General features: G+C 42.3%; 1 protein-coding gene across 1 annotated transcript in view; it reads right to left on the bottom strand.

The window, feature by feature from the left end:
- Positions 1–22,285, bottom strand: part of eif2ak3 (eukaryotic translation initiation factor 2-alpha kinase 3) — a 23,510-nt gene extending 1,225 nt beyond the window's left edge. The window contains exons 1-18 of the mRNA XM_010778540.1: positions 22,277–22,285; positions 20,181–20,354; positions 19,725–19,898; positions 19,178–19,279; positions 18,406–18,468; positions 16,538–16,545; positions 15,910–16,039; positions 8,706–8,900; positions 8,427–8,557; positions 7,542–7,797; positions 7,261–7,423; positions 7,027–7,146; positions 6,694–6,816; positions 5,688–5,917; positions 5,117–5,229; positions 3,285–3,407; positions 2,678–2,827; positions 1,361–1,895 (exon numbers count right to left, since the gene is read on the bottom strand). Of these exons, the coding sequence (XP_010776842.1) occupies positions 1,361–1,895; positions 2,678–2,827; positions 3,285–3,407; positions 5,117–5,229; positions 5,688–5,917; positions 6,694–6,816; positions 7,027–7,146; positions 7,261–7,423; positions 7,542–7,797; positions 8,427–8,557; positions 8,706–8,900; positions 15,910–16,039; positions 16,538–16,545; positions 18,406–18,468; positions 19,178–19,279; positions 19,725–19,898; positions 20,181–20,354; positions 22,277–22,285 (2,799 nt within the window). The remainder of the gene's footprint in view (positions 1–1,360; positions 1,896–2,677; positions 2,828–3,284; positions 3,408–5,116; positions 5,230–5,687; positions 5,918–6,693; positions 6,817–7,026; positions 7,147–7,260; positions 7,424–7,541; positions 7,798–8,426; positions 8,558–8,705; positions 8,901–15,909; positions 16,040–16,537; positions 16,546–18,405; positions 18,469–19,177; positions 19,280–19,724; positions 19,899–20,180; positions 20,355–22,276) is intronic.
- Between the last annotated feature and the right edge of the window lie 516 nt (positions 22,286–22,801).

Here is a 22,801-nt window from a genome sequence, read left to right as displayed (position 1 = left end):
CTCGAAAAGGACGACCTTGAGCGGCGAATTTTCCACCCCCGGCGCCCTGGCGGTATCTCGGGTATCTCAATTTCCACCACTGACATTGGACATTTTTAGGTATCTAAAATCACTCAGGGATCACCGTAATCGACATTTTTGAGGTATCTAATCGGCGTGCAATATATTCGCGTCGCAGCCCCCTTTTACCCCTTTTTCCGCGCCGAATATCAGGCTTTTAATGCCATTAGTCTTATGATAACATGAGCGTCCTTATGATAATGTTCATAAAGAAATAGAGTTCCTCTTACCAAAAGACACCTGGTTTAAATTCTCTATTTATTACCATTCGACAACTACAAGTGCACAAACAAGTTTAAGTACTGTGGTAATAGTCATATAGTAATAATTTGTCTGTAAAGTATTAATTTAGTTTATATCGGAAAAACGAGTTTTAACGTGGTCGATAGTAAACCTGTTTGTTGAAGTAGAATGGTATAGGAGTATTCCGTTTGTTTGAATAACATACACATTGACTTTGAACTAAGGGACAGAGGTCCACATGGGACATGTAGGTCTACGTCGGGGGGGGAAGGGGGGAAACGTCTTCCCTCTTGGACTTCATGACCTACCGAGCGCGACGGAGGGCCTGTCTCCCTCGTGGTTGGCACAGACCTGTAGAGAGGAGGTCTAGCGACCCGACAGCTGAAGAGACTGTGTCGTTCCTCCGAGTACGTGTCTTGGAGTTCCACTTGTTGTGTTGTGTGGTGTGTGTGGTTCAGAGTGAGACAGGTAGCGCGCAAAAGTAAAAGTGGAACCGAGAGTGGTACGAGAGACAGAACGAGAGCAAGACAGACAAACATTACGAGAGCGAGAAAGTTTGTCCCCGTACCACTGGTTGAAAACCGCTGCTGTAGATCACTGCCGGTACGTGCGCTGGGAGCGCACCGTTTAAGTTTGAAAGTTGAAAAGTTTGTGTGTCTGAAACGCTATGTGATACAGTACAGTTTACACAGCACAGTACATGTTCTGTAGCTACTATTGCACTAAATGGTAACACTTGAATACGTTATGCAAATATGCAACTTGTTTGTTGAAATGTTAATAAATGGGAGCTTCCTCAAACAGCCATCTCTTTCCCGACAATCCCCTCTGTGCACGAACCCTTACATATGGTAATTAAACATTGAAACACCTGCGGCTTATAGTCCAGTGCGGCTTATATATGTACACATCATTCAATTTAGCTGCTGCGGCTTATATTCAGGTGCGCCTTATAGTCCGAAAATTACGGTAATATTAATAATGAAGGGTGAGTCATAATGAACATACGATTGTGACACCACTGTATAACAGCTGATTGAGTGAATGACTGACTGACCTTGGGAGAGGGCTGGGGCCGGGGGGCTGGAGGTGTTGTGGGGAGAGCCAGGGTGAGTGATGTTGGCCGGGGGGGAGAGGAAGAGGTGGTGGGGACAGATTCCTGCTGGTTCCTGGTGTGTGATGAAGACGAGCTGTTTTTCTCCGTGGTCGTACTCGGACTGGCTGCTCCGGAAACCGAGTCCGTCTCTGCGTCGGCATCTCGGTCGCATCCCGAGTCCTCGAACACGATGTCGAAGGAAGAAGAGGTGCAGTCGCTGGGGCCTCGGGGGGGACACAGCTCGAAGGAGTTGGGGGTGTCCGAGGCGTCGGGGTCGGCCTGGCTGTCTCTCTCCGACGTCAGGGTGTCGTGTCCCAGCATCGGGTGGAAGGACAGGTCTCCGTCGTCGGTGCTGCTGGAGAGCATGGCCTGAGAGGAAGAGACCTCCAAAGCGTCTCCTGCAGGGCCCGGGACCGGAGACACGGAGCTGGACACCGGGACTTTGACCGACAGCACCTCCATGTGGTCAACGAAGCTCATTGGCCAGTCAGTGGTGCTGAAAGAGAAAGGAGGGTTGGTGTTGTGGGGTTACTACCATCATGTCATTCGAATGAACTGTGCTTTAAAATAACACAACAGTTTGTAAAATGCTAATCCAGATGTTTTTGTGCTACCAATGTCTTTATAGAAGTCAGAGGGGATCTCTTGCGACAAATTGTCCCAAGCTCAATTCACCTAGTGCTTCTTTTGGCAACAATCATCCCAAATAAAGTTAAATAAAAGGGTTGAAGACAACAAGACTTTAAGTGCTGCAAACATTCTTGTGTGAATATGCATTTTTAATGCAACATCTGTTGCCAGGGGATTATACCCAAGTGACGTGAGGCAAGTGGATGTGAAGTCTGTGGTGTAATACATGTCAGAAATGTCATTATTATTAGAGATGAGCAGATCGCCTCCAACATCATCCAAATAAATCATCCATCCCCCCACCCACCTGGAGTCATTATTTATCCAATTTAAAGATCCATATTGTGATGAGATATCACGCTAAAGTAGACTTTAATTAATTTAAACAATTTCTTTTTCATATATTTCTCACTAAATAAAATGTATTTAGATCTAAAGATTTTAATGAACATATTTATCGTTAAGGATTTATTATTTCAACCAGCTGCATCCCATCTGCTATCAATCAGAAATATCATCTGTATGACCTGGTCCTAACTGCAAATGACGGCGTTAATACCAGATCACTAACGGCTGACCTCACCTCACCTGTCCATGTTAGCCCCGCTGAACCGTACAGGATAGAAATGTTAAAGAGCGCCGGCTTACCTGGCATCCTTCAGCCACCTCTGGTCCATCTCCTCCTGCCAGCCCTCGGGGGGGCTCTCCTGCCAGGCGTTGAAGTACCGGATAATCCCCGGGTGCTCCAGCTTGGCCAGGGCCTTCACCTCTCGCATCACCTTCTCACGGGCCAGCTCCCTGTGTGACGAAAACTCAGATTCAGGGTTTCATTCACATTTAGGACACTTTATGGTTTAGGAGTTCAACACTTTTAGGATTTGTGTGTGGGAACAATGTAGAATTGTTGCATCACACTAACTCACTTTAACAGTATTAATTCCAAAAGGCTCGATAAAAGATATCAACAAAAACAATGGGAATACAAAAAAAGTGATATACTTTATGTTCTAGTCAAAAAAGGGCTAAAATGAAAATAAATACAGAGCTGCTGTGGCCAAACACTACATGTTCACGCTTGTCAGTTTAAATATAAATACATGGCTAATATTGATACAGAAGTGTCAGTGCCTCTGTGTGTGGATAAGCAGGTTCCCGCTTACATAACTCAGTGTAAGGGCTTTAAAGAACAGAGAGATGAAGGAAGAGCTAATAGCCTGCAGCGGGGAGGTCTGTGGTAACCGGCGAGAGGCGCTACCTGTTGGGTAGACGGATTCTTTTGATGGCGTAGTTGCAGTCGTCCACTTGGTTGCGGGCTTCAAACACAACGCCGAACCCCCCGCGGCCAAGGCACTGCACCGGCTCAAAGTCAGTCAGGTACCTGGGGAGAAGACACTTTGGTTGTTAATGGGCATTGAAGAATCACTCTGATCCAGGTGGAAGAAAGCAGCTGTGTCATCACCTACATTCCTGACAATTCAAAAGACCTGGTCAAATATAATTCACTGCGGTCACGGAGGCTTATTTAGTGGTAACAGGCTATTAAAAGGGAAGGAATTAATACCAGCCAAATCCCTGTAAAGGCTGGCAGGTAACCAACTCAGAGCTCAACAGTTTAACTAATTAAAAAAAATTGCAGTGCTGACAGAAAAACACATGCCCGTCACTATTAAAAAGAAAATAACTTAAAAGATTAATAGACTTACAAAGCTTGCAAAAATGGAGGGAAGATGATTCGAGTATTAACCAAACCATTTTTTATTTATTATTATGTATTACATTTTTTTACTTTTTTTAATAAACATGGTGTGCGAGTTTTTTTATAATTCTTCAACACAAAAAAAAAAATCTTTGCTATGTTATATTTTCAAACATTCTCAAAACAGAAGAAAAAAAATATATAATACAATATAATATATATAAAAAAGGCTGTGGAAAACCATTCATCCTCAGTACTCAGTACAGCTCCTCCTTTTGAAATAAAGATGGATTGTTTTTTATTTTACAACAGCTAGACGGACACTACTGAGACATTGGAAGAAAAAGCACCCGTCCACTCAAAGAATGGGCTACAACAATGGCTCTATAGCTGCTGCAGTGTAACTAATGCACTGCTGGGCTTACCCCTGGAGAAGATGAGGGTTCGGTTTTATCAATTCCATTTACTCATATTTTGTACATGCATTTAATGAAGGTTTAACGCATTTTCATGAGCATTGTTGTACTGTAAGCATGTTATATTGAGGTTAGTTGTCTCGGGATGCCGTGGTCTAAAATAAGGTTTGGGGAACTGCTGCTCTACAAACTGTCTCAGCCTCCCTCCTCGGGCTCCTCTGGGGATTGAGGGCTGTCTTATTAGAACATATGTGATTCAGGCCGTGGTTCCTGATCTCTATCTCCAGCCTGACGATCCTGACTCACGGCGGCCTCAGCTGTTGCAACAGCTTCACTTCTATTTTGGGAAACTTCTTTGGCGAGAGACATTTGCATTTATTTCAGCTGCAGGAAAGGGGAGGGTGAGTGTTTGCCATTTTGGGGTGGATCCAATGAAACGATGTGCAGGTGTTGACAACAGCAGGGGGGAAAAAGCAGTTTAATCAGATTCTTTCTTGCGTTTAGGGCGGGGCGGGGGGAGAGCAGAATTTCAGCTAAAGATTGTCAACATGCAAACTCCATCGATCACTCGACAGGAGGTCAGTGACAACCCATAAATAACGGCTACTGATCATATCTGGGGTGTCCAAAATAACAAACAAAAACTCCGGACGATGTGCTGACAGTGATGTAAAGTGACACCGGCCCCGTGGCAGATGCTGCTGGGTGGGGTCTGCGGGGGCCAAGGTCATTTTCATTTGATGGCAAACAGCTGAGTTATCCAATCATGCTCAACTACAACTCGTATCTCCGATCTCTGCCTGGAAGACCGGTGGTCACCATGGTAACAGTGCCCAGTCTTACCTTGTTAGAGTGAGTAACTTTAAAGCGTGAGGATATCAGTTCCTCTGCTTTGTCACATTCTCCTGAGTCATGAGAGAAACATGTATTTACATGTGGGGTTTCTTTCAGCATCACAGCGTGCTGATGATTTACCTGGACACATATTCGCTGGAACGGGTCTCCATAGCAACTGGCTCTTTGGATTCCACAACATCAAGGTCAAACTTGCAGTCTGTCTGGCACTGCGTCTCCGACTCCTTACGTTGCTTTTTAGGGGCAGAAGCAGGACAGGAAGGACACAATATGTTAACTAGTTGTCTATGAAAGAAACAATAATCTCTCTTTGACTATTTGTGCAAATATTTCCCCATCAGGAAGCCATTATCCTTACCGAATAACAATCATGATCACAAATCTTGAATCTTTTATTTTGAGATTCGTTTGAGTCAGAGAAGAAAATCAAATGTATTTGAGTACATTTTTTTATCATCATACTTTTGAAATTCAATTTTCAATTAAAGAAAAGTTACAAAATTGTTTGTGCATCTTTGCTTCAATAATCATCATGCATGGTCTCATATGTGTAAGCTGTTTGGAATACTCCAACCTGGTTAAAATGGTTGCTCACTGTGTCTAACATTAACATTACATGACAACCTAAGAACAACCAGCAGCAGTCACTGTCTGTATGTGGGTCTCGTGCAGGCTGTGTCTGTGGTCTTACCCTCACATAGGCCACCGGGGCGGGGGGGTGGAAGAATTTTCGGACGATATAAGTGGTGGTGGCGATGCATAAGATGATGGTGCCGAGGATCTCCTTCCACCATGGCAGCAGCAGCACGGGGTCCTTCCTCCTACGACTCTCTCCTCCCGCCCCGTCTTTATTTATAATGATTATGGCACTGTCACGTTTCCCCCGGTAACGCTTGGTGTAGGGGAAGTAGTAACCGTTATCTACAGAGAGGAAAAGTCAAAATAAGTTGGATTTTCTTCACTTTGTCCCTCTCATCCAATTCACTTTTTTAGGTGCCAATACAGTATGTCTTTGTGTTTGAGACTTGAACACTTTTGTCCATTTGCCTATCAGTTTGTTAACGAAACGGACAGAGCCGGCGTTTTCCCCCTAAAAGTGACTTTTAATGGTGGCTTTTGCGTTTAAATGATGGGTGCCATCATTACCCAGGCCCCCCGACACAATGCACACAGCCTGGAGCACGGCTCCTCGTTTTCACAACTTTGTCATTTGCCTAGCAGTTTGTTAACGAAACGGACGGAACCACTGTTTTCCCCCTAAAAGTGATTTTTAATGGTGGAGTGATTTTTAATGGTGGCCTTTGCGTTTAAATGATGGGTGCTATCATTCACATGGCCCCCTGACACAATGCACATAGTCTGGAGCTCACTGGGTACCTGCATATGCTTTAATCACACTTTTGTCCATTTGCCTATCAGTTTGTTAACCAAACGGACGGAACCACTGTTTTCCCCCTAAAAGTGATTTTTAATGGTGGCTTTTGCGTTTAAATGATGGGTGCTATCATTCAAAGGCCACGATTAAAAATCACTTTTAGGGGGAAAACGCCGGCTCTGTCCGTTTGGTTAACAAACTGATGGGCAAATGGACAAAAGTGTGATTAAAGCATCATGCAGGACCCCAGTGAGCTCCAGACTATGTGCATTGTGTTAAGGGACCCTGTGAATGACAGCACCCGACAGTATTAGGCTCTTACCATATGGATACTGAAGGATGGACAGGGCTCCGTTGCTGTATTCTTCATGGGAGAACTTGTCATTATTCAGACACTTGTCGAATTCATCAGAGCCGACCAGGGCTGGTGTCCGTGATGGGGAATCTGTGTCAAGGACAACATGAATGAGTTCTCAAAAGGTCAGACTAATAATCGCAGGATAGTCATACATGAAGGGAAATGATGAAAACACTACTAATTTATTCAAATGTGTTGAAAGACAAATAATAATCCAGTGTTTGGGGACTTTTTCAATCTACGTTGCCCACACAAACTGAATTTAGCCAATACTTATGCAAAAGGAGGTTTACTTACGGATGAGAGGCTTCCACTTGACCGTGGGTAGTGGAATTATGTCCGATCCGATAGCTTTGGAAGGGAACTTTTCACTGATCCTCACTGAGGACTGGAGGTAAAGCTGTCCCTGGTACATTCCTGAGGAAACAAATGCAAAGGAATTGTATTTAATCATAAACAACTGTCACAGAAATAGGAAATATTGCAACCACACATTAGGAATAAGCACAAGCATGCAGTGTATGCATTTACCAAGGTAAACACTGGACTCTTCATCTCCTCTTGCCCTCTTTGTCTCCTCATCCTCGTCGTCATCCATTTCCGACTGGCTGCTGTAGGCGTTGTCGTCAAACAGGGCGATGGGTGTGACTTTACCCCCGCCCACCAGCCAAGCCGAAGCGATGGGTGTGCAGAACTACGGGACACAGGGGATGCGGAGTTGATTAAGCACAACATTTAACTTATTTTGAGCAAATACACCACAAGCCTAGTTTAAATGGCACTGAACCCAGATGAAGAGGTGTTCCTCTCACCTGACGTTCCCAGACCAGCTGTCCGTCAGGCTCCGTGCTGAAGGCCATGACCTTCCAATCAGGAACAGACACTTTGATGACGACGTCCAGGTTTTGGTTCTGCTGGTTCTTCGTCTGCTCTCTCTCTTTTGGTTCATCGGTGATGACTCGCTGACTCTCCCTCCAGTCGCCATTAGCAACCTCTCCCTCCAGGAAGTTCATCCCAGACGTCTCAGGGAGGAGCTTCAGCTCGAAGTTTCCAACGCTGAAGTTCCACCTGGGGTAAGCAGTGATAGTACACAACTTAATAAACAAACTAAATAACACCTTCTTAAATATCTATATTTGATACCATTAGTGATTCCATATTGATGCAACATTGAGGGCATGAAATGTTTTATTTAAAGATAAAAAGTGGTGGTATATCAACTTGCTATGAGAAGAGAGAGCAGAAAAAGCAACTGGTACCAGTGAATAATAATAATAATGCAAAAAAATGTGTTTAAATATACATTATTGGTATAAATAGTCTACTTTATTTAGTTTAAAACACGACAATGTAAACAAAAGTAATATATGAAATTAGCCACCGCCTGCTGAGAGGCAGATGGTAGAAATATTGTCAAACAAATAAAGTATAATACTTCATGTTCAGATTTCAAATTGGTGTGAAACAGAGGAAACTAGATGGAATAATATAATAAGAACTATCTGGTCAGTGTGGTAAAGCAACAGGAAAAAAAACTTCCAGTGGATAAAAGGTTAACTGACTTTATTTAAGACCTTTGACAGGAAGTCAAGGGGGTGCCTGTTGCCCTTTGTGGAGCAGCACACACGATACAGTATCTGCTGTCACATTCCCTGACTGACAGTGACAGGCTGATTGACTGATTGAATAAAACTCACTTCTCCATCCCTGATAGGGGCCTGATGGCTCGCACTGTCTTTTGAGTACGCTGCAGGAGGAGCACGTCTTCGCTCACCATCTCCTCCTCCCCCCAGCGACTGCAGCCAACCGCAGAGCAGATGTACCGAAGCTGAGGCAAAAGAACATGAGGGGGGTTATTATACCGGGTAACGACACGTTGTTTACTATAACTCACAATGTTAGTAAGAGTGGGAACATACCATTAAATGATTTAAAATGCACGTAGCACAAGCTTTAATTAAAGTCATTTCACTGACCTTGCCACTGTATGCCCCCAGGCCATAGGTGGTGAGAGATTTGCCCCCTACCAGGACGGTATCCTCCCCGATCCGGTAAGATGAATCCAGCAGGGACTCCACGCTGAAAGGCACGGCCTCCATACTCTCCCTGTCCCGGTTCCACTGGAACAAGGCACCGTCCAGTGAAGGGATGATCATCTTATTGCCAAACACCTGCAGGGACAAACAGGTGGGATTTTAAGAGTTGGTTACTGACGTGTCAAATATGAGTTGATGTTTATGCGCTGGAAAAGAAATTAGCATTGACAGAAGAAATGGTACGGATTTGGCAGATTGACGTTCAACATGCCAAGATTTTTTTAATTTGCATCTTGGTAATAATTTTTTTTAAAGAAAGGCATGTGCAGGGTCAAATGGGTCGAACCATGGACCCTCTTCCCCAGCTAAATCTGGCAGGTTCGCTAGCTTTTGTTTAACTACTTGTTAGCGTTATTGTTATTTTTCAGTATTCTGCTTAATTGCGACACAATGCTTGTTTGCTTAAAATAAATGATAAAACAATTTAAAGTTTAGCTGAACACAAAAGGAACCAATAAAAAAAGGAGGTTAGCAAAGTGTAATCTTATGACTAACTGTGTTTATTTTTGCAAGTTTACATTGTAATGACAATAAAAAAAACTAATACAGTGCATCCCGACTTTTCCATTTATTACTTTGTTCTGATTCAATGTTTTTTAACACACACCAAACCTCCTGGAATATTTCAACAGTTTCAAAAAGTCGTTTTTTTTGGGCACAGACAGACAATCGTTAAAAGCCCTTGAAATCTTGCACACACACACAACAGTGTCCGACACACATCAGCCCACAATGCAGCAGCTTTAGCCTCCTTTAGACCATTACACATCTAAGAGCCTAAGTAATTAACCTGGGTATTTAAAAAAACCTTGGTGTGTGTGTGTGTGTGTTTCTGTGTGTACTATCAGTCGCTCACGGCAGGGGGGCAGCGAGGATGACATCATTGCAAAAAGCTGAGCCTAATCCCGATTCAACCTTCACAGCTTTAGTTCATCTGCTAACAACAATTACAGACTGTCAGAGATCAAGTTGTGACTCATTGTTTTCAACAAGATGCTCAGTGACCTAAAAGTGGAATTTGATATATAAGTGAATCCTTGTTGGCTTTGCACGATAGTTTATTAGGTAACTAGGTGAACACTATCAGGTTTTCTTTTGTATTGTCTTCTACTCATTTGATTGTTCAGAATATTGTTAAGAATATTCATTGCTTCTTAAAAAAGGCTGAACTTGCATTTTTCTTTTATTATTTTATCATTATAACAGAGGCTTTGAAAATTATATAAAAAATTACAACATTTATCCGAAATATTTATGGGACAATATTATATATTTTTTAAGTAGTTATGACCAATCCATTGTATTGTTAATACTTTCAAAAGATGCTGATGGTGTCAAAGCAGCGACCTGTAAAGCACCTTGTTTCAGACATCCTATCAGAGCCTGAAAGTTTAGTTGCTTTGTGGTGAATTAAAAAATGCCAGGAAGGAGAAATGTGGCAGAATGATTTATTAGGAGAGCAGAGCCAAGAGCAGAGGTGATGTCATCGTTTTAGAGGGGAGGGGGGTGGTGGTTTGGAGACAAGAGGAGGATAAATTTAGCAAGTGAAAGGAGGAGGGGTTGACGGGCTGACCATCACATCACACCATGCTGGTTGGCTGTGGGGGAGCAAAGAGGTTTACAGCAGAGGGGAACTTCTCAAAGCTGTGGGTGAGTCATCCTGCTCCTGATGCCTTAATCCATGACTCTGATCCAGCACCAGTTACCCAGCATCCCTTCTGTCAGCTGCTCCTGCCACACCACGCCATCCACACCACGTCCCCAGCAGACATATGTACCGTCAATGTTCAATTCCACTAATTTCTGCACGGACTAACAGACGTGATGCCCTTCGAAATCTCTAGATCAGCAGATAGCGTAACTAAGAAAAAACATAATTTCTCAAAAGCGAATTAGATTTAGTAAAGTAGATCACACCGTCACATCACATATTTGAAGTCAGGAAGGCATATTTGGTTAATTTGTAATATTGTCTTTGTTATGACTAAGTTAAGAGGGCCTTGAAATCTATGAGAACTCTTCGCAGTGTAATAAGAGTCTATTGAGCTGTGGCATGTGGTATTTAAGAGCTGTCAAAATATCTGAAATTGCTTTGACATATAGTGACAGCTCTTGAATCATAGAGTAACCGCCGGTCTTTATGAATGTCATCAAAGAAGGCACTTAAGGTAAGCGATTGAAAGTGGCCAAGTAAAGATAAGACAGGGATGACTTCTTCAGTTAAATATTGTGATGCCAATTATTTTCCACCTGCCCCAATATGTTATTTACCAATTAAAATAAAGCAAATAGAAACCCCCCTAGCCATTACATACAGTTCATTCAAATGTAAATCTATAAGTATGTTATTTTAAATGCGTGGCTTCATAGCATCACAGAAAAATCTAGGTTTCAGCTAAATTACTTATTTTTGTAAACCCTTTCTTGCTCATATGTAAACAACCCCATCAAAGCATATAAAGGTATCCTTTGATGAGCTGTGAATGAAATTATAATCAACGTCCCACCCCTCTATCTCTTTGTCTCATTTGTTTTCATCAAATGTGTGTTTACCCTCGTTCTTGTTTTGTTTTTAAAGGGTTTGTGTACAGTAGGTGTCATACTTTTGGTAGATCTTGAAAAGCACAATAATGTTTTTTAAAGAAAACCGGCTTACATTTTTGAGAACAATATAACATTCTAAAGAGTTTATCACTTAAAATAATATTCTAAATTATTAATTAAACTGACTGCTGAGCAAAACCAGTTTCCTTTTTCTTTGAATTGCCAATGTCTAATTCATTTTTTAGGAGCTTCAGTCAAGTCTTACCCTCTTTCCTTTTTTCAATGTGTGGATCCATGCCCCTTTTTACGAAGAGATCCACTATCAAACTGAGAACAGTCATATTTGTATCCATGTAGGGAGCATACAGGGTGTGTTTTCATTGTGTAAGGTCAGGCCCCTGTTTAACATGTGTGATTTTACACTTCGCAGCAACTAATACTATAAGTGCATTGTGCTATGAGGATTATTGGTTTATCTATATTTAATAGTATACAGTTTAATGGAGGCTCATTTAAGTGTGCTGGAGAGCTTAATGAGCATTTGATATTAGTTATTTTGCGGTTGTATCTAAGTTTTGGGAATTGTGGGGGTGTAGGGTCAGAGAGTGGTCTGGCGGTGGTGTGTCTGTGTGTGTGTTGTTGCGGACGCCCCAGCGATCCTGTCAAACAGTGTCATCTATCACCCGCCGCAAATGTGGCACTGTTGGCCCACAAGGCTACTGCTTAGGGCTGCTCAATTAATCCTATTTTAATCGCGATTACGATGGCTTGCAACGATTACGAAAACAACGTAATCGAAATAAAACGATTATTTTTTTATTATTATTATTACTTTTTTTTTTTTTTTTTTAAATAATAAAAAAAAAATTGGGGGGTTTTCAGTTGAATTATACTTAAAGTTCAGGGTAATCAACTGTTAAATACATACTGTTCAACATTTTTTTCTCCAATAAATGGATGTTTTCAAAGTCAATGAATAATCGCATTTAATAATCGCAATTACAATTATTGACCCAAATAATCGAGATTATGATTTTTGCCATAATTGAGCAGCCCTACTATTGCTCTACTTAAAGGTGGCAGACAGAGTGAGAGCAGGAGAGAGAAACAGAGATGGTGATGCTGGTGGTTGGAGAATAACAGAAAAAACACAAAAAAGCCCAATAAAAATAAAATCAGAAAAGCCGGAATAACAGTTCGACTTTGTGCCAAAAATATCACCCGCCTGACATTTTTTATTTCCTTTATCAGCGCTGGAAGAATTATTGCTTGTCACATTATTCACAGCCCGGCTATTGATCGTAAGTCATTGTGTCGTGATCAATGGAATTCTCTCATCGTTCATTCATTCACACGGCATGCCAGCAGAGGTAAGCATGTGTGTGTATTGTCTGCTGTGTGATGACATCATCTCTGGTCTGAGGCATTACCTCACCTCCCCTAATCACCCTGCCTCCCCCCTTCTTTCTTCATCCCTCCAACCCCCCCACCCAACCTACCCCACCCGCCGGCATGACTCACTCCACGTTGGCACAGACTCCCCCCACTTTAACCCCCAGAGCGGATCCTTGCTTTTTGTAGTGATGGCTTTTTTTTCTGCAGACAATGCTGTTTGTGGATCTGCTGTCCCTCATTTCTCAAAAAGAAAAAAAAGACAACACACTAACACACTTGGTAGGATGCAGCAGGTGACTGGCTGTTTCCTCCCCGGCGCGTCGAGGCCAGCCAATGGCACGCCGTCAGAGCCCCCCTAGCCTCTAATCACCGAGCAGACTGGTGTCTCAGGGACCCGGCGTGCACCAATGAAACAGTTGCCAGGCGCTGAGGAGGCGTGGGAGGGGGAGTAGTAGCTAGTGGCGGTCACCCCCCCCTCCCCGCCACCATCACACATTTACACCAGACGTGCATTCCAGGATACGGAGGGCAGAGCTAAATTGAAACTTATATAAAGTAAATGAGCATAGAAATCACACACAAACAAACACACAGTCTGGGGATCATAACAAGTGACGTCACGGCGAGTCACCGGGTTCAGAGCTGACAGGCATCTCTCCTCGTTTCGCTCCGTCAACCAAATGAAAGCTAACAGGTGAAAATAGAAGAAGTCCAACAACACACACACACACACACTGAAACACACACATAATGGCACACACACACAGTCAGCATCTTCTGTCACAACACGAGCACACTGGAGGATGACAGGCGGATGTTACATGTGTGTCTGGTTATGAACATGTTGACACTCTTGTGAAGTCTGACACTGAGCACACACGTAAAGGAGAGGAAAACACAGTAATGTCCTCAGAGACTATAAAGCATGCTGTGCCAAGCAGGGACATAGAAATACTTTGTAAACATATTTTACTCATTTTTTTATCTAGTTGTTTCTAATTTCTCGTGTTATATATTTTTTTTTAAGGACTTTGTGTTACAAAGTAAATCAAAAAGGAGATTTACATTAGCATAAAAAATAACTGTTGGACCATATTTTTTATAGTAAATTCCTCAAAAGATTATTGTATTTTTTTTTTTTTAAACCAATTTCTTCCAGATGCTGACTTTTTTAAGACAAACATTTGCAGTGAGAAACTATGAGAAAATGTACTCATTTACTTTTGGAACTGTATCGTTTTTGCTATTTAGAAAAACTACTTACGACTTTGTTCAGTGGTGTCATAATTGTAGCTTTAACTTTTAATTCAATCAGAAAGGTTTGTTTTTACTGATATTTTTTACTTTCTACATTTCTGCTTGCTATCATAAGAGAAAAATCTGAATGTGTCCATGTTCTTTTGATTTGTCATAATCACATTTCTTATTGAGAATAAAAATGAAAACTGAAAAAATACACTTTGAATCTCTTTGAAGTCACTTTTTTCAGTAAAGTAAGAAAAACAGCCTTATATTTTACTCAGTGATCAAAAGTTGATTGCAGACTTTAATCAGACTACAGAGAATTGTGTTATCTTTCCACTGACAGCATGAGAGCCTCTAAATTCAAGGTCAAATTTACATTTCAATACATCATGGAGAAGCTATACTTGCTGTCAGAGTTTCTGCTCTATTCACTTCCAGTGCTTCAAGGCACCTTACGGGGTTCTCCCCAGCATAACCTCTGAGGAGTCTAGGAAAAAAAAAAGTTAATGAATTCCTTAAACATAACCCTTCTCACCCATCTGGAATCATGAAGCAAGATTTGTTTTTATTCTATCCCACATGGCAGCAGCTGATGTCAGTGATTCCTTCCTTCTAATTGCAGGTTTGCTGAATAGGGAGCGTAGCTGCTGTAGTGTAGAGCAGGGCTGAAAACACATGTTCAGGCTGAATGGCACACACTTCAGAACCCATTCACCCACTTATATGGGAGAACCTAAACACTTAATGGAGATTGTTCTATAGTGAGTAACTCTGAAGTGACTATATTTAGATTGCCTTGGATCAGATGAAAGAGCTTATTTTGTTCTTTCATTATAAACACATGTATAATGCTACTTTCTAAAGTCAAGCGCTCTTTTTTTTTTTATTATTGAATTTCTACATCCCAGGATCTGTCAACCAAACAGTCTGGTGTCTGTGTTACCCAGCACCAATTGAATGAAACAATCAATCTACATCTGTGGGAAACAAATCCAAAGAAATCCTTCGAACCAGTCTTAATTTTGGGGAAAACCCACCTGTCAAAAGGTATTAAGCTTCATGGACTGGCTAAGATATGTTTTCTATTGTTGTACCGCACTAATAAAGCAGAAACGTATTTAACTGACAGAGCCAGAGAGTTCATTACGCACCAACACGCCTCACCAGCACAGCGGACCAACAATAAACTGATCTCAGCAGCCTCCCAGACCCTTGTTAGTATCAGAGGCTTTCTCCCTGAGGCAGAACTCTCACACAGTCCACATCAAAGTACAGCACAGGCACGTCTCTCGTATGCATCTCAGAGAGCAGTGCTCTGGGCGCCTTCAGCATGTCGGTGTGGGCGGTTTAAGCTTCTGTATACATGTACAGACGAGGGGCTTGCTGTGCGTGTGTGTGTGTAAACCACTACAGTCAACAAAGAGGCTTATCCTCCAGGCGGAACAACCACGCTCAGATTCATGTGGGGGTGTGCAGTATGTCTGCCATGTGTCTAAATGAAACGAATGTAAGCAACAGCAACCCTTGGTTGACTTTTCAAAGTGCACCGAGTTCAAATGTTGGTCCTACTCTCTACAGAAAGACAGCCAGGGGGGACAGGGTTTGTTCTGAGGCAGACTCAGATGAGACCGCATCCTTAACCTCACAATCGAATGTCAAGACTCTGGAAATGGTCTTTTTCATCTAGTGGTGCCGGGTCTTAATCAGCTGAACCATGTCTGTTTGACCTGCGGAACGGACTGTGGTTGACTCAGTCATTTATATTAAAGTGAAATGGATTTGTATTCATAGGAGGACTGCACAACTTTATTTTAAGTATTAATCTTGTGATCGTTGCTGCTGGACACAAAAGGACAACTTTCAAAAGTTTGCATGTACAATGACTTAAAGTTTGATCTACCTCAGGTTTGCTGATGCTGGATGACAGAAGGCACCCTGAGGCGACATCTAGGTCCCACTGCTTCCTGCCCTGGTTGTGAGGATCCAGAGCAGAGATCCGCCCGTCCAGGGTACTGATGATGACCAGAGACCTGAGGACACAACACAAATACTTCAGCACACTCTCCAAAAAGAGTTTGTTTACCATTATTGCAGCTTTTTTACATACTGGAATAAAATACATCCTTTTCAGCTCTGGGCACCAATGATATATTTAATTTGTTTAAAGACCGGACTGTAAAGGGTGATGAATAGCTAAGTGGTGCTGCAGATGTTGTCTTTCTCTCTCTATTCCTCAACCTTGTTTAAATTCAGGGTGACCTTCAACTGGAGCCAACAGCACACCTGTGCCATGACAGCCCCCATCCTGTCAGCCAGTGTGGGTGGCATGTTGATTAAGGAACGGACCAGACCGGAGGATTATCCAACGGGACAAGGCACACGGAGAAACTTATTACCATAACGACAGAGATTGTTGTTAGTTAACCACAGAAGAATCCATCCCAAAAACACCCCTGTTCATTTATGCTGTAATTTGCACAGGGTACTATAACTGAACTGTTGGATGAAGAGACATAGGTAACAAGGACCTTGATATCTGAGTTTAGGAAAATAGAAATAGATAAACTCAATTTATAAATCATACTCAGTCAATCGCAGCACGTCTTACTATTTTTAATGTTATCTTGCAGGGTCTAAAACTGATTAAGTTCAACACAGAAAGCGCACTTAAACCACTGGGACTGATTTAAAAAAACTATCTAAACAATTCAATAGAAAGATGATGAAAGTGGATTTTATTTGTTTTTACAAGTATTACAAATTCTGTGCTTTTCTTTTTTTCTTTTCTTGTAATCCCGTCTTTTCCGGGGTTTGTGCTCCTCGGGTAGAAGAAGAGCAAACTAACGCTGCTCTGAACAGATGGTAGCAGCAAGTGTTAAGAGTCCACAGGGGGATTTGACATGGATACTTTTCCCATGCTTAAAATCGTTACTACAACGTAAACATTAGGCTCATTTACATGTAAAACCTCATAAATAATTGATGTGTAAACAAAGCCTGTCTTTCTATTCAGAGTCCATGGAATCATTTCTGTGACATTTCCGATTATTCTAGGCTTTCTTCTTGGCTTGTGCTAACACTGGCAGAAAATAAGTGTTGATAAATATTGGCTTGAGTGCCCAAGATGACAGCTCAGAGAAAAACCATATCAGCGCTGAAAACAACGGAGCGATGGATAATTTCACTTTCACAGTTTACGCACAACACAAATAAAACCTGGTCGGATATAAGGGAAAATGTTTGGCCACCACTGGCAAATCACATTAAGTCCTCCATATGTTATGTCAAAATAATATTTAATTCAGAGGAATTGTTGGCAGAGACACAGTGGGGAGCTAAAAATAACAGGCAGGGAGTGAACGTGTTTTTCTTTGAGATGATGAATGGGCTGCAGATTTCTCAGAGCACCAGTGCGCTTTACTTCTGAGGAAATTTAAATTATTATGGTGAGGAATTTTTACATTTTACCCCCCAACCCCATTAATTATGTAGCTCTACAAAAACATTTACTTACTAAAGGGTTTTTTCTCCTTGATTAGTAAAGTACAAATGCTCCAAATGAGTTTTTTATTTGCCCACACAGCAAGATTTCTTAGCAGTTCTTCCTTTCGTCTAGTATCTCCAGGCTAACACAGTCTGAGTGGAAGGGATAGAGACATCCAGCCCCACCCTTCGCCTTACTCTTAGGGTTCTGCCGCATTGCTTGTCAATCATGAGTTGAGGCCACCTCCTGACTATTGATTTGTATCTGTCTAGTGATGCTGTCAATGGGGCTTTTAACACACACACACACACACACACACACACACACACACACACACACACACACACACACACACACACACACACAGAGAGATAACAGGGCGAGGGTATGTCCAGTGTTAGATAATGCTATGGGATTATGCTCATCTCATTACACAGTAAACCGGGGTAGAAGGTAAAGAGACCAACCCTTCACCAAGCAGTAGGCCGGGGCCTGGTGTGGTAGTAAGGAACATATCTATGTAATTTGAACATAGTTACGGATAAACTAGTAATAATGGGTTTGTGGATATAGATTTGATTCACAAATCATGTTGATACAACTGCCTCAGATTGTAAAATGAGATATTGACATATTTAACTTGATATTGTGAAAATGAAGGAGCGGAATAATCCAACTACACCTCCTAATTGGATTAGCTCAGCAGATTTGAATCACAAAGTGGATAATGTTGGTGAGTAAAGGTCATTTGAACAGCCCGTATACTGAACATTAACTCTCACAGTCCTGGATGTGTCCCACTGTGTTCATGTACCATAGCTTGTTGTCAAATAATGATCACAACAGCTTATTTTCCCGATTCACAAGTAGTTTGTGTTTTCCGCCACTAGATGGCAGCAGTCGACCACTCACCTCCTGCACGTTGTTTTTGGAGAAGACCTCAGGGAAGCGCAGGGCTCGCACCTCTGTCAGCGTCTGGAAGAAAGGATGTAAACACCTGTGAGTGGAGCTGTGCCGGCGGATAATCAGAGCCTTTGTTAGCGAGACAAAGAAGTCCCGGTCGATGGCACACACAAGGGCAAAGAAACCATTTATACCGACAACAAAGATCATTCAAATGACAACAGTGATTATGTGTTACAGTTTCCCCAACAGATTTCTCAGACGATACAGAATAATTAACGGGATAAAGGAGCAGACAGAAAGATAAACTGCCTCATTAGGAAGCCTCCCTCTTCTCCAGATGAACAAATAGCAGCAGCAGGGATTCTACTGAAGGCAAAAATGGGATGATATCCTTTTATATTTGCAGTCAGTTTGGTCGTTTTAATTGCTTCTCTATTTTAAACTCAGTTTGGGTAAATATTACTTACAACACAAATGTATACAAGAAACACATTTGCTTTTGTTTAATGACCCCGTTGTCAGTTCAGACCTCCCTTTGATGCGTCTTGCTTTGCCTACAAAGCCTTTTGTTGTTATTAATGTGATTTTCATTGAGTTAATGTTTCACAAACCAATCTGCAACCCTGTATTAGACAGGCAAATACAATCACGAACAAATAGATTTAAATGGACTAAAGCACTCATTTGCTTGGCAGTTACAAGCCTTTTAGCGAAATACGAGGAGAAGAAAGTGAAGTCAAATTAGGACGTCGTTATGTGCCGCGTGTTTGTGACTCACCCTTACTCTCTCCATCTGGGTCCTGAAGGGATACAGCAGCTCAAACAGGATCAGACCCAGAGAGTAAATGTCCACTTTGTGAGAGTACGAGTTTCCAGAGAGCTGCCGGGACAAAAAGGAAAAAGATGCAATATGAGATTTTAAGTCTCGAAGAAGCAAGAAAGTCATTTAGCTTTTTTTTCTGTTGTCTTTTTTCATTTTCAGATTGAAAGACAAGCAAAAACATCATTACAAAACGAAATAGTTAAATACAAACTAAATCGACAGACATGATAATAATTCAATTCAAGTTTCAGTTTATACAAATACAAACACATAATGGTAATGGTAATAATGCAATGGTTTTTCCTCACAGTTAAATGCGATCATAAAATGCACAATAGGATCCCAGATCAAATGAAAGGCCTCTTGTTGTCCTTTAAGAATTTAATGTCATTTTCTCCAAATAGAGGAAGGAAGACATCTCCCTGATCCACTGGCCCACTGTGGCCTCATTACATGTTTCCAAGATGAAGCTATGTAAGCACATAGTCTTGTCTTTGCTCACCTGTTCTGGGCTCATGTACAGCTTGGTGCCGACCTGGCCCGTGTGCCGGGTCAGGAGCGGGGCCGGCGTCAGGGCGCTCGGCTCGTCCTCGTCTTCCTCCTGGTCCATGGCCGTCACCAGGCCGAAGTCTCCCACCTTCACCACGTCGTCCAGAGTGAAGAAGATGTTGGAGGGCTGGAGAAACCAAGGGGACGACAGGTTATGAAAGATGTACCAAACATTAAACATGAAGGCAGAAAGCATTACTAATGCATGGACCAGTACGCACCGTCAGTCACTCAACAATATCCATGGTGCTATTACTTTGTTTTAAGAAGATTTAACACAATTTATTGAACTGCTCTTATACATATAGACTTCTGCCTGTATAGTGGACAGTGTGAGGTGTGTGTGTGTGTGTGTGTGTGTGTGTGTGTGTGTGTGTGTGTGTGTGTGTGTGTGTGTGTGTGTGTTCACCTTGAGGTCTCTGTGCATGAGCCCCTTGCTGTGCAGGAAGTCGACAGCCTCAGCGATCTGGAGGAAGATGTCCAGACACTGGTTGTGCTCCCTCTGCTCCGGGAGGCAGCGCTGAGCCATCCAGTCCTTCAGGTTCTCCTTCCTGCAGAGCTGCATCTGGATGTACAGGTACACCTGGAGACAGGACCACAAGGTTTCAGTACTACATAAAAGAAGTTTGTTTTCCTTATTAGGATAATGTAGATGAAGTTGTTTGTCCCAAATGATAGCTGGTGCAATTTTGAGCAAAAAGGCTAATATTTGTTTTAATTATGAAAATGTCTGTTTAATAATGAATACTCTGACTAATGTGTCATTGCTAATTTGAACAAAACACGTGAACATCAACAGCTACCATTATTTATCTTTAAAATTGGTCAAAAGAAAACATTCTCCTTGAGATAAAGAATACTTGTAACTAGTATTCCTGCGGATACAATAGTATTGATTACCGTAATTTTCGGACTATAAACCGCGCCTTTTTTCCCATTATTCGACGCTGCGGTTTATATAACGGTGCGGCTAATCTATGGATTTGTACAGCTAACGGCCACTAGGGGACCTCCTAAATCTATGGATTTTACAGGTTACAGTCCACCACCTTTAACTCTATGGGCTCTATGGCCGCTCCGCGCCCCCCACCTTTAAGCGGGTAGTCCAAAGCAATATGTTAGGTTTTGATTACATTTAACCCAATTCACGTTTACCAACAGTGTCAAACTTACGCCTAGAATTTACGGTACATCATCCTAGGTATGTTAACTATTCCGGAGAACAACCAGAAATCCTAAAGACAATAAAAGAGTTTATCTCCTTTTTCCTCCTTAGAGGGACCTAGGGTACCCGGTACACCGGAAAATGACAAAGCGTTCTACTCGCATACATTCCGGTGTATATTACAGACAGAAACAGTGACAAGACCAGTATGACGCAACCCACGGCTGGACCGGGCCACGGCCCATTCCTCTCCGCGCGCCCGTCCAGCAGACACAGACAGAAGGAGGACAAGGTACCGGCAGTGGTCCGCGTCAAGGGGAAAGTGGTCAGCAGGTCCACTTTTTCTACAACGCGTCGACCCCTCCTTAGGGTCCCCTGTACCAAATACTTTTCTACAGTTTTGAAATTTGTACTTCCGTCTTCGAAAGATTACGTACCTGGTCAGCCGAGCAGTCAGTGAGTTGTTAAGGTACCACGAGAGAAACAAACAATTTTTCTTCCTAATTGTAAATAACTGAACAAATATGGTATATCCTGAAGACGGAATATCACTGTCACACTCCACACACACTCACACACACACACACAACACACCACACACACAACACACACCACACCACACACACACACACACACACAGTGAACTCCAAGACACGTAAACCTCGGGGACGACACGTCCTCAGGCTGCGGAGCGCAGACCTCTTCTACCAGGTCGTGACCAACACAGGGAAACGAGGCCTCCGTCGAGCACCGGGTAGGCAGGAGTCCAAGAGGAAGGCGTCTCGACTAAGACCTACATGTCATGTGACCTGTCCCGTGTTTCCAAAGTCATGTGATTTCTTTCAACAAAGAATAATCCATTACATCACTTAACAAACAGGGTTCTACTACGACACCACGTTAAACTGCCGTCTTTCCGATATAACAAGAATTAAAACTTTTACCCAGACAAAATATTACCATGAGACGTGATTACAGGCAGTAACGATTAACCGTTGGCACTTGAGGGGTTTGTCATTGGAATAAATAGAAATTTTACAGTTTTCTTTTGAGAGGAACTTATTTCTTATAACATTATCATAAAGGACGCCAGTTATCATACAAGGCATTAAAAGCCCTGATATTCCAGGCGACGGAAAAAGGAATAAGCTGCGCAACGCGAAAGGAAATGCCAAATATTGGCCACGCCGATAAACCTAAAATTCGATTGCCGGTGATCCCTGAGATTAGATACCTAAAAGTCCAATGGTCAGTGGTGGAAATAGATACCCGAGATACCGCCAGGCGCGGGGGGGCGTAATTCTAGGCTCAAGGTCGTCCTTTCGACCCGGCTTTCTCACTCTGTCCATCCGCGGTTCATTTCACCTGGCTCTACCAGGCCGCAGGTTTTGCCCTCGGTTCTGTCTGTTTGTATGCTCTACTTTCAAACAAGCCATGGTGAACCAACAATTTGATATGACGACATCCGATGCGGCCATGCACGCGGACCCCGTAAAATCAACTTTTTAATCCAAACACACATCGCGATACACTAGGGGTCATGGGTCAAAGCGGTCAAGACAAAAGAATTACCATTTGGAAACTAGCAAATACGTTATACTGAACAAACGAACTACAATTATTACCCTCAAGGGGAGTTGTAAAAAAGGGCATGAAAGGGGAGACACCGCCAAAAATGCTTAAAAAAACAAAAACAAATATCATAAGTTTAATTTTGACGGACCGAATATCGACCGCCGAGAGATATAACATGTGTAGGAAAGTTAAACACGACGGGGCGGAAAAAGGGTCACGCGGATAGTTCAGGCTTATGGGGCAATTAATATTATACTTCTTTTCTTATGCAACACTGTGCATATTTTTCT

The sequence above is a fragment of the Notothenia coriiceps genome, unplaced genomic scaffold (assembly GCF_000735185.1).
Source record: "Notothenia coriiceps isolate Sejong01 unplaced genomic scaffold, NC01 NC01_scaffold00000339, whole genome shotgun sequence".
NCBI lineage: Eukaryota > Metazoa > Chordata > Actinopteri > Perciformes > Nototheniidae > Notothenia > Notothenia coriiceps.
Note: the sequence above shows the minus strand (reverse complement) of the source record. Positions and strands in the feature narration are given on the sequence as shown.